Source organism: Heteronotia binoei, chromosome 9 (genome assembly GCF_032191835.1).
Source record: "Heteronotia binoei isolate CCM8104 ecotype False Entrance Well chromosome 9, APGP_CSIRO_Hbin_v1, whole genome shotgun sequence".
Lineage (NCBI taxonomy): Eukaryota > Metazoa > Chordata > Lepidosauria > Squamata > Gekkonidae > Heteronotia > Heteronotia binoei.
In genome coordinates this window covers 58,008,674-58,021,122 of record NC_083231.1, presented here as the reverse complement: position 1 = coordinate 58,021,122, position 12,449 = coordinate 58,008,674, and the positions used below count along the sequence as shown (strand labels likewise).

The 12,449-nt window shown below is 37.2% G+C and overlaps 1 protein-coding gene across 1 annotated transcript in view; it reads right to left on the bottom strand.

Annotated features, from left to right (window-relative positions):
* The window catches only part of LRBA (LPS responsive beige-like anchor protein), a 630,809-nt gene that overhangs the window by 19,908 nt on the left and 598,452 nt on the right, over positions 1-12,449 (bottom strand). Inside the window, exons 51-53 of the mRNA XM_060246657.1 lie at positions 10,296-10,358; positions 6,111-6,266; positions 2,651-2,818 (exon numbers count right to left, since the gene is read on the bottom strand). Of these exons, the coding sequence (XP_060102640.1) occupies positions 2,651-2,818; positions 6,111-6,266; positions 10,296-10,358 (387 nt within the window). The remainder of the gene's footprint in view (positions 1-2,650; positions 2,819-6,110; positions 6,267-10,295; positions 10,359-12,449) is intronic.

Sequence of the window (12,449 nt, the reverse complement as noted above, 5' to 3'; positions counted from 1 at the left end):
AATATCATCAGGACCTTTCTTAAAATATATGTGGTAAGAGCATTCCATTGTGAACAAGCATTCTAGGGGTGATACAATATTCCAGGAGAGCAGCCCAGCCAAGAAGCTTTGCCCATTCTGGGACGCAATGGAAGTCAAGAGTCTGAAGCATGAACCAGAGAGGGTTTTCATCTTTACAAGTGAAACTTCCATCAGTGACTTTGCTAAGAATTGTAGTGTAGATTTTCAAAGTGCCACCAGTAGGTGTCACTCTAGGATGCTAGATGACGGAAAGCAAATATATTTAACACTGGAGGACTTAAACAAAGGTTGCAGTGAAACTGGTTTTTTTTTTAAAAAAATTATGCAATTAATTTTAAGGAAAGAAAACAGGTATCCTTAGCAGGTAGCTCACTGGCATGTTCCAATTGTTCACCTTTTATTATTGGCATCACACCAGTTGTTTAAAAAATTACTATATTAATTACAGTAGGTTTGACTTTCCAAGAGCAAAATTTGTGTGAGCTAAGTCTTTTTGGAGAAATGTCATCTTTTCTGCCTTTACATATTTCACCAATACATATGCTTATATGTTTCATTCGGAATGCCTCTAAATCTAGATTAAGTTAAATGAATTTCTTTTATCAAATCAAACAAAAAATGTTTTTGAAGAGAAACTTCTGAGATCATCATCCCATCCAATAATTCTAAAATAATATTTTAAGATGTTACATTAATTATCTTTCATTTTTTGGATCACATCTAACTGCTAAGGGGCAACAAATACATGTACCATTTTGTTCTGAGCTGTGTCACTCTACTATCAATTTAACAAAAATTGCTTTTTATGTCACTGAAAAGGTCCACATTAAATAGGAAAAATTAGGATTTAGGGATGAAAATCACTATAAAATTAGGCTTTGGGGGTGGAAATTAATAGCAAAAACTCACAAAATGTTATAATATCTACTTGATACTATTTTTAGAATTACTAATTTATCTTTTTACTTTTCCATGCTAATAATTACATGTACCAAAATTTGTGTGAGCTGTGTCTTTTCTAAGAAATGTAATCTATTCTGCCTTTACATATTTCACTTGCAGGAAACAGTGGGATATAAATCTAAAAATTAAATTAATTACAGTAATGTAGTGGTCACCACTATCACAGAGGAGTCTCATTTAAACAAAGAAACAGTTAACAGGGATGTATTTATTTATGGAATGTCTATGCTGCCTTTCCTGGGAACCAGAAATATACTAATGTATTCATTTCAGCCATAACTGCTGGGCTCTCTCTGCAAGTTATCTTCATAGGTGCACTCACTAGTATTGTTATGCAGTAATTTGTATATATGTGTATATACGTTAGCTCAGACTAGACTTGCCAGCCCCCAGGTCCCAACAGGGTACCTCCCAGTTTTGCAGGCTCCTCCCCACCGCCAGCCAGCTGGCTGCTGGTGGAAAGTCCCATTCCAACAGCCACCATGTGCCTTTAAATCTGAACAGGCTTAGAAGACATTTGCAACTGTGTTTTGGAATGTGTGTGTGCCTTTAAATCTCAGCAGGAATTGGGGTGAGCAGGCAGAGCCATGTGTGTGAAGCTGTGAGAAAGGCAGAGAGCAGAGTCCCTCTGTTTTGCATTTACTTGAGAAGTTGTTTCTATAGTAAAATGGATAGGAAAGAGTTAGCCAGAATCTGATTATGGGATGGAGGAAAATTCCACCCCCTAAGCTGCTCTCCTTTCCTGTTCTTTCTATCTGAAGAAGTTGGTTGAATACAGCAGAGTGTTACATTCAGGAACTCCTACGAGTAAATTGCTCCAGAATTATCACAGAAGTGTGGGCTGCTTTGTGAGTGTGTGTGTCCCTTAAAATGCTTCTAAAGCCTGACAAGGGGACTTGTGGGTGTATGACAAATTTCACTTTCCTTTAGTGGAAATGTAGCTGCCAAGGTAGGCAAACAAAGAGGATTAGGAAATGAAGACTGCTGTATTTTATTTATTCATTTAGGGAATGGCTAAGTATCCTGGTTCCATGCACAGATATTTCCTGAGTTGGACATAGCAACCCTAGCTCAGACACACTCAAATAGTCAATGACACACACATGTCCTCCTCTCTGCTGTCACACCTTTGGACAAAGAGAAAGAAGGAGACATCTCCCTTCCTTTGACCTTTTTGGCCTACTGGAAAAGGTAACTGCGGATTTAGAATGGAAGAAAATCCTGTACTATTTTGGTTTTATTGTCTAAGGGCTTAAGGACTTTTTGGTGTAGAAGTTTTATGATCTAAGGGCTAAAGTTTGGTTCACATTTGCTCTTCACAATATAAATATTTTAAAATAATGTTTTAAAGCATAATCAAACTAAAATACAAATGTACATAATAACTCAAATTTTATTTTGTCCTACCCTAAAGGCTGTTCAGATAAAGCAATTAAAATGTGTCTTCTTTGTTAGCTGATTTTAATCTATGATCCATGGAAGCAGGATAATCACTTGGATAATCACTTGGCATCAGTTCTGTAGCTGGATTCAGGAAACACCGTAACAAAATCTGTAATCTAAGGAACTATCCCTGACACTGCAAGCCCACATCTCTGTCCTATAATGCTTGTATGCAGTGGATTTGGCATTTAGAGAACCATTAGTAACACGGGTCTTATCTTACCACTTGGGTTATCACCAATGCAATTGGTTTTGCCATTCCAGTACCACAGCAGGAGTGTTGCATCACGAGACCCTGAGAGAATATAACAATTTCCTCCAATGTAGGACTCAGAACGGACAAGGCAGGTTACAACATCCCAGTGTCCAAATACTACTTGCATCAGTTTCCCTAGAATAAACAAAAACAGATATTAGTTTAGGTGCAAATAGCTTATTAATAATAAGTCAGACCATCCAGTAGCCAGGTGTTGCTCACTCCAAAGGTCTCAGATGGAGTATTTTCCAGCTGTATTACCCAAAATTCGCTAACTAGAAATGCCTGAGATCTATCCATAGACAGTGTTCTACTACATCCCCTTCTTCACTGACTTTATACTTCTCATGTTTGGATTTTTGGAACCCCAGAATTTTATTTAATTTTAATCTACTAGCTGGTATAAAATCAGTAACAATCCTTTGATGCATCATAATGTTTTGAGATTTAGAGGAAACATTCCTCTCGCAGAATGTCCCCCCCCCCATTACTAGGCACATTATCATATGTAAAAAGCTACCATGTTTATATATGCCTAGTAAAACGCCTGTTTGTGTGATAAATATATTTCAAGAAGTCTGAAGTGTGTGGGGGAGAGGAGTTCACATGGTATCAGTGTGAGCTCTGCACACAGAATCATCTACTGCAATTGCACTTAAGGCCAAGAGAACAACAAAGTATAAAGACTGCATTCACAAATGCAGCCCTGCCCAGAAGCATAACACAAGGGGCTTTACAGGTACAGTGAAGAGTCTTTAAAGCTTTTTTGTAGCAGGAATTCATTTGCCTATTAGGCCACACACCCCTGATGTAGCCAATCCTCCTGGAGCTTACAGTAGGCTCTGTATGAAGAGCCATGTAAACTCTTGGACGATTGGCTACATCAGGGATGTGTGGCCTAATATGCAAAGGAGTTCCTGCTACAAAAAAGCCCTGTTTAAAGGTGATTACAACATTGCTTAAAACAATGTGATTTTTAAAAGCTGTAGCATAAAAGCTCTGCCACACACACAAGTCTCACCTGAAACATGAAGAGTGTTCATGTAATTTTACAGATTCAAATAATGCAGTCCGCTTCCCAAGCAAAACATCCAGCTATTACGCCTTCATGTGTATTCCTTGAATAATTATGAATCTATAAGGATACACTATCTGAATAAGTCTCTGTTTAGATTTGATCCAACATTTAGCTTTCTAAAATGCTTGTACTAATGTTAATGCTAATTTTACGTGATCAACATGAGGTAGAATCAGCTTTGGTTCTTTTTAGATCTGCTTACTTTTAATTAAATTACTGATACCGTCTTAAAAATGCCACAGTGTGGTGTGTGTGCACACCTGCATGCATGTTTTAATACTAGAACTGCTCTTTATATCATAATATCAGTTGCCACTACGTACACGGAGATGTTCTTATTTTGACAGATCAAACATTCTAGTTAATATTTTATTTGACAACTATACTACAAATTAAAAAAAAGACACAAGTCTTTGTACTATTGAATCTAAAAAGCTGTCTGTAAATAATATCCAACATTGCAAGATGGTTTTATTGTGACTCTGCTGTTCTAGCTAAATTCAGAAAGCATGATTTATGTTCTATTTCCTGTTACAACTCCCCTCCCTGAAATCTAATAAGAAAAAGGTTCTTTTTTGAGTAAGTGCTAAAGTATAATTGAATTCAACACTTGTGATTACTTGCCATTACCTATTACTGATCACATCGTCTTCCCCTGCTCACTTGCCCACCCCCAACAACTCTGAAAAATTATTTGTACTTTTTTTGGTAATCTGTAAAACTGTAACCAAATATTCTTTGCATATTCAAACCAAATGAGAAAATAAGAAAAGGGTTCTTTTTTAAAAACATAGATATTGTTTTCTAATTACACAGTCAGTCATTGTAACCTAATTTTACACTTTCATGACTGTATAAACACTGTTCCAGTAGTAAAATATTTTTCTGTGAGAAATTCAATGAGGCAAAACTTTTATCATCATCATACCTCAGCTGATGTATCACAGGATGCTGTTATTTTCTCCACAATAGGAAACCAGTGGGTTTTATGGCATCTCAATTGTATATAATTTTTTCCTAATCATTTGCAAAAATATAGTAAAGAAGAACGGCCCAGAGTTTGTGTTTACTGTTTTGAAGTCAAACAACATTTAGAAAGGACTATGCTGATTTCCTTTAAATGTGATGATAAAAAGGTGGGAAATGTACTTTCTTCTTAAATACATTATTAACAATTGATCCATATGGAAAATTATTCATCGTCACCCTCTAATTATTTAGTGTACAGAATATCAGAGTGTACATAAATTGACCAAAAACACATTCAATAGCAACATGTTTACATTCCTGTACCTCTGTACCAATACACCTCTACAAGTATGTGTGGGTAGAAATGGGAGACATCACAGAAACTGGGAGCTGAAGAGAACAGCAGATCACTGTGCATTCTGTACCTCCAATTCAAATCCCCAGAGATCTATGAAAACTGGTTGAATGCCATAACTATAAAGCCGGAGATACACAATGAATCCATTCTGGCTTAGAAGACTGGCTTTAGTCTACTCATGTATTGCAATATGGAGACTAGTCAAAAAAGCACCAAACTGTATATTTCAGGGAGGCCACAAAGTTGCAAAGCGACAAAGGGAGTTGATTGAGGCAGGGTGGGATTTAGGAAATGGAAGGTGAATTTGGTTTTATAATTTATTTATTTATAAATTCAGTTTATAGACTGCTCGTCCCTGAAAGGCTCAGGATAGTGACCAACAGTGTCAATAGATACTATCAAATCTAGTTAAATAATTAAAACAGTAACAAGATAACAATTCTGGATGGCATTAAAATATTTCAATTTTGTCACTACCCTATGTGGCGGAGAGAGAAAAGGAGAAATTAGGCAAGGTGGAAACCACCGCTGTCCTCAGTTATAGGATTGGTGGAACATCTGTGCCACAGGATCTGTGGAACTGCATTAGGTCTTGCAATGCAAAAGTGTCATTCGGTAGAGAGTTCTACCAAGTCAGGGCCAGGGCAGCTGGATATTTTTTGGGCCAGGGATCAGTAGGTTTTTCTCTCCTGAGCAAAAGGCTCTTCTGAGAGGATACTACGACAGATGGTCCTGAAGGTATGCTGGTCCCAGACTGTTTAGGGCCTTGAAGGTTAATACCAAAACCTTGAGCCTGATGAAGGCTGAATGAAGGAGGCAGAACTGGTCCATGCCAGGTGACCATAATAGAAGGCTCGGGTGTTTGTGAACTGGCCAACAGTTTCCTTGTTCAAGAATACAAAAACCCTAGTGGTTTACTCAACCTTTGGTTAAGAAGAGTAAAAATAAAATTTAAATTTTAAGCTGTAAAAAAACCAAAGTCAGCACACCCTTTCCAAAAACTTTAAAAAAGAAAACCATACCTGTATCAGTAGAGTATACCCGGAAACTTTTGTCCCAAAATCCACAAACCAGTATATAGCGATTGTCAGAAGTGATGACAAAACACTGAGAATGGACCTGAATACTTTGATCTAGAAGATCTGTAATTTGCCTCCTGTGCATACCTGTATTGCTGGCTAAAGGGAGGGCAAGACAAAAGATGAGGCAAGAATTTTAGCATAAATGCACACCAAGTAGCAGTATCTTATAAAACTGATTCACACATACTGAGATCAGTTAAGTAGGTGCTGCTGTTATCCTATCTATATTCTTCTAATTCTTCTCCATTGCCTTGTTATAGTTTACCACAGAATTCTAAACACCCAAATACCTCCACTATTATTTTCAAATTCATTGATAATGCATGTCTTTCCAGGGAGAGAGAACATGAGGAAGAGCATCATGCTTCATATACAGTTAGTTATAATCAGATGCATAAATTACTTCTAGAGGTAAAGGTGACATCAGTGGTCTTACGTTTATATACATAGAAACATATGCCCTTATCACATGTTATCGAACCCAGTAAAGTATTCATGTATATGATTTCAATCAAGTAAAGAAGATCAAAGCTATTATACTAGTATTATAAGTTTTTAAATGGCCATGTAATAAGACTTTTCTGTATCTATACAAGCATTTTTAATAACTCTTTAAAACTCTGTTTCAGTGATGAATTCTACTAGGTTACGAACAAGTCTTTTTGGTCACTTTCAGTTTTCCTTAGTTGCATCAAAGCGACATAGTAGAAAGCTAGTGAAAAGGTGCTCTAGTGAGAAATAGCATTAATATGTGGCAAGGGCTAGTTTTGTTAGCTAAAATTCTGTCCCAGTAATTTCTTATAGAAATTGTTAAGAATCTAAAGTTAAAGTTCAAATTCCACTGATTTTGAAATCATCTTCAGATCCAGATGCTAGCTTTCCACAATAAAACCAGAATAAAATTCCATATACCAAGCTGTTCTGTGTACATTCCTTCAATTACTTATTAGTAATTCAAAGCAGGCACTGATGAGAATATAAGAATTCAGGGATGGATGAAGACCACCTTGTATATTTTATTGTGCAATTATATATATTATTCACTAGGTGGACTTAAGGAAGACTCTTTGTCTTAATCCCAAGAAACCTAATCATTCATAAAAAACTTTCTGAATTTGCTTCTTCTCTGGCAATTAGAAGTATAATGTTTCTGAACATGGAGGCTCATTTAGCCATTCATAGACTTAGCCTTCACATACACTGTTTTTGAAGGCCATCTACGTTATTAGACATCACCTCTTCCCACAGTGAATATTGTTAAGTATTTATTGTAAGAAGGATTTTTGTCTGTCTTGAACTTACTGCCAACAAACATCATTAGATGGCGCCAGGGCTTTTTTGGTATACAAAGCCCAGTAGAAACTCATTTACATAACAGGCCATGCCCCCTGACATCACCATTGTTTCACACAGGGCTTTTTTGTAGAAAAAGTCCAGCAGGAACTCATCTGCAAATTAGGCCACACACCCCGACACCAAGCCGGCCGGAACTGCGTTCCTGTGTATTCCTGCTCAGAAAAAAGCTCTGGATGGCACCAAGCTCTATACTTATATAAGAGAAAATAGTTTGCTTCTATTCATTTTTACATGCTGTCTGGAATCATATACACCTTTAGAGCAGTTATAATTACTTAGAGTCTATAAAACAGGAAGTGCCTGGTTCAAATGTAACTGCAGCCGACAATTCACTAGGTGGGCTTAGGAAAGACTGTTTTTTCTGCCTCAGCCCCCTTAAGCAATAGCACTATATTTAATAGTAAAGTGGATTGGCCCTGTGCCCACTGCGAGAGCAGCAAAACCAGACCACTCACAGGCAATGTAGGGATGTACATATATTCAGAGGGTTCCCCAGGCATGTAGAAAAACGATGACTTTATAAATGAATCAAAATGGCTAAAATAGCATGGTGGAGATTGAATATACTTCAGAAGTATGAAATACAGACCAGTTAAGTGTCATTTAAAGGGATAAAGTGCAGGAGAAATCAGCCTGCTAAAGAATACTAAAGACAGATCTGGGGAAGCAGTGGGGTTTCCCCACTAATAAAATTCCTTAGAAAGTTCATAATTAGTTACCTACGGGATAGCTCCTGTGAGAATTCTTCAGTACTCACAGTATAATAATAATAAGTAACAACAAGAAGAGGACTTGCAAAGAGCATCTCATCATCCTCTATATCCCATTCCCCACTATTTCCCCTTTTACTTCCCCAGAAGACCCTATAGACCAGGGGTGTAAAACATGCGGCCTTGGGGGCCAAATCAGGCCCCTGGAGGACTCCTATCAGGCCCCTGAGCAACTGGCTGTCATCTGCTTCCTTCTCCCTCTCTCTTGCTTTTTTCTGCATCACAGCTTGCCTTGCCAGGCTTAGTCAATAGCACAGTATGGAATAATATACACCTTTAGAGCAGTTATAATTACTTAGAGTAATTATATTTTTTCTATTGGCTGAGGTCATCCCTTGGGGAGAAAGAGCTTGCTTTGCCAGTCTCTCTCAGTTGCAAAGCAGAGCTACTAAGCCAAGCCTCCCCCACTCCTGGTCCCCTGGGGAAAAAAGGAAAGAGCCTTTGCACAGTTCCCTGGATCACACAAGAGAGGTACAAAGAAGGCACCTTTAAGACCAATGAGTGCTAATGTTTTAAGCATGTTTTATTTTAAGTTTTTAAAATCTTTGTGTTTTTCTGTATCCTTTATAAAGTTTATATGTCTGCTACCTGGCAATACATTTTATGATGCTCATGGCCCAGCCCCACAAGGTGTAGAGTCCCAGTCTACAGGAAGTTGATTTGGTACTCCCGCTTTGAAAATTCTTCTAGCAAAAGTGTACTCCACTTTTTCTCCAATAAAGACAGCTTCAATCATTGAAGTTAGTTCCACAATCTTCTTCCTTTACATACAAAGAATTACAATAATTTTAAGTACGTTAATAAAGGATACGAAGTCTTAACTCAAATTCTCAAAACTGGCAACAGTTCCTAACAGCTCAACAGTTTGAGCTGACACTTCGTGTCCTTTATTAATGTACTTAAAACTATTGTAATTCTTTGTATGTAAAGGAAATTAGTTAATTATTTGAAACAGTAGTTTTTCCTTTTTCCTCAGTATCTACACTCAAATTTATATATGCCATGGCCAATATGAAATAATTGGACAAGCTATGGTATTGTATATGTTCTTTTGAGGGAAAAGGCTTTGTTTATATTTTCCTTTGAGGAGCTATAGATGAAACAAATGACTTGGGGATGTAGTAAAGTTACGTGTGAGGAAAGTACATTCTTCATTTGAATTTTGTTGAAAAACATCTTCCAAGACTGTGATACCTGCTAGTGCGTAAGGTATATTGAGTTATGATGGCAAAACTTGCAAGCTTCTAGAAATAAAGGTTTACAAACAAATGGGCTCATCTTTCTTCATGGCTTGCTACAGCATCACGCTAATAAACTGCATGCAAACAGAATGCATTATAAAGATTCATTTAACTGAAAAACAATCTCTCTGCTTCCCTGATTGTGATCCTGAAGTCTGCCATACCCTAGGAAAAAAAATGAATTGCTAAAAATGGCCAAGCAATATATTTCAACTTTGGAACCGCTCTGCAATTACGCATTAATTCCCTTAGCCTGAACAGCAGGCCTGTGAAGAAAGGATTGATCTCCCTTAATGACAAAATTCTGGCACCACAGTTTTATTTTTCACAACATGGTGCTGTTAAGAACCCCACTGTTGTTATGAAAATTTCTTCAGTAAAAGAGCTCCATCGCATTACTGGTGCACCAATTCATCATAACGTGCCTCGCTCTTGCTCATCAACAAGTCTGAGTGATGAAAAGACCCAATATTATCCTGACAGTACTTCATGCGCATTCTCAATCACACATTATTACAGCATCCATATTAATTTTCACTGACACACGTCCTAGGCCTGTTCAAATTAGGCAAACCAATGAGGGGGAGTTGATGAAATACCAGCATAGCCACAGCTCATTGCATTCCAATTTGCATGCAAATGGTTTATCAGGAAAATTCCATTCCCAGCAACCAGCAAGTGAAAAACAACCGTAATCTACACTTCAGGGCCACCATACAGAGCTTAATGAATCGCAAAGAGAGAAGGAAGTGACAGACCTATGAGAGGATCGATTTCCACTGGCAGCTGGTATGGCTGGTCCTGCACAGCACCTTGATGAGCTAGAATGCAGGAGAGAAGATTTAAAAACTGTGTTATTTTCAGGGATTAAAACCACAAAAACTCTTATAAATCAAAGGCTATGCACCATTGTCTCATTATAGAAGCATCTTCCATTTATGGAACACCATCAACAACATCAAAAAAATCCAGGTGCCTTCAAGGACTGCTTATTACGTTTATTTTAGATTATTGCTATTCTCAATGAGTGCCATCATCAGAGACTCCGGCTCTGGGCCATAAGCTATAGCAGATGCTTGACCGACAGCCTCTCACGTTGCAACAAAACAAAATTAAGTAGTAAAGAGCACTTGAAACAAAATGTGACAACCATCTGCTGACTGTGGCAAATATTCTTTTCCTTTTTTCTTTTGTTAAGATACTTTGAGCAGTACAGCACAAAGGATTTTTTCTTTTATTCTATTTTTTGTATGATGAAGAGAAAGAACTTTCTAGAGCTCACAATATTAAATGTTTAATCCATCCTCTAAAAGTTGCACACTTGCATAAAAGCTTCAAGCTTTCAGGTCCCAGTGTTTTATGTAAATGTATGAAACATTTTTGTTTTTCTGATCCTAAACATATTACTTTTATCATAGAGGCTCTGTTCAAAATATCAATAAAGCTTCCGGAAATGGAAGCTAACATAATAAAAATCATATGTGCAATCTCTCACATTTTCACATGTACTTGTAAAGCATATGCTTAGTATAAACCAGCATTGCTGGAATGGTTACATAGTTTTAATGGAATTCAGAAGTCTTGTTTCAGTAAAATCTAACTAAATAGCACCCTAATGCAAGTTTCCGGCCTATATGGATATATTGTATTGAACAGAGAAATGTTCAAGCTAATGAGGCAGCAAAAACAAACTAGGTACACAGTTGTATGTATTTTCCAGTGTAAAGAAACATGTTAGTGCTCCCATTGTTCTTTCAATCTTTGTGTCAGTAGATTTTATTTAGTACCAATGATGTGATGGCTTTGTATTGTATCATAAATATACAATATGATTCCTGTCTTGTGAATCCTTACTCTGAATGACAGAAATACCAGTGGTGAAGGAGAGAACAACATTAGATAAAAAACTTGAAAAGCCAGAAGGCAGAGAAGGATTAACAGGTAATACAGAATTAAAGATGGGTGTTGCTGCAGAAAAAGCTGTTGAAGAAGAGATGACCTGGTGGCCAGATTGTTCCAGAGACCAGAATGGTAGCAGAAAGTAAGGAGAAGTGGGGTAAAAAATATGCATTGAGTAGGGAAGTGTTAGCAGGGGAAATAAGAACAGTCAAGAGCTCAGGCAGGTTGCTCTCATAAGATCTCAGGAGCTAAGCAGGGTCAGTGCTGTACTACTTAGATCATGGGTGACTAACAAGGAGACCAGAGTTACTGCATAGAGGCAGACAAAGGCACTGCTGAATGTCTCCTGCTTTAAACTGTAGGTTACCATAAATTGGCTGCAGCTTGAAAGCGCTTTACACACACAAGAGCAGAAGCTACAAGATAAATACAGAGAATCATTTTTTTTTCATTATATCACTAGGAAATACATGTCCTTTGTTTAACCCAGACTTGTAAGCAATAGAGCAATTAACAGACAGCTTTTATTGGTTTCCCACACAAATGCTATCCAGACCAAATGTTCTTTCAATTTGTTAATTTAACTATTTTGCCATTGGATTCTAACTTCGTACCACTTTGCATTCTTAACCACTGCCCACCAGTTATATGTAGCTCTGTTCACTGTATACCATTCCATTGTCTGTATGCATGCATACAAAAGCTAACATTCTGAGTAAAATTGTGTTGGTCTTAAAGGTGCTACTGGACTTCTACTTGTTCTATTGCTTCAGACCAACATGGCTGCCCACCTGGATCTTTCATTAATGTATTTAAAACATTCCTATGCCACCTTTCCACCCAAATAGGATTCCCAAAGTGGCAAAGTAGTAAACGTTTAAAATATTAAAACAGCATTTAAAATTTATATGTGCAATATTTAACAATACAATATGTAGACATACAAACACAAACCAGCCCCAACTGTAACAAAGACCAGCTTTCTCCAACTTAAATGTAATTGGTAAACTAAA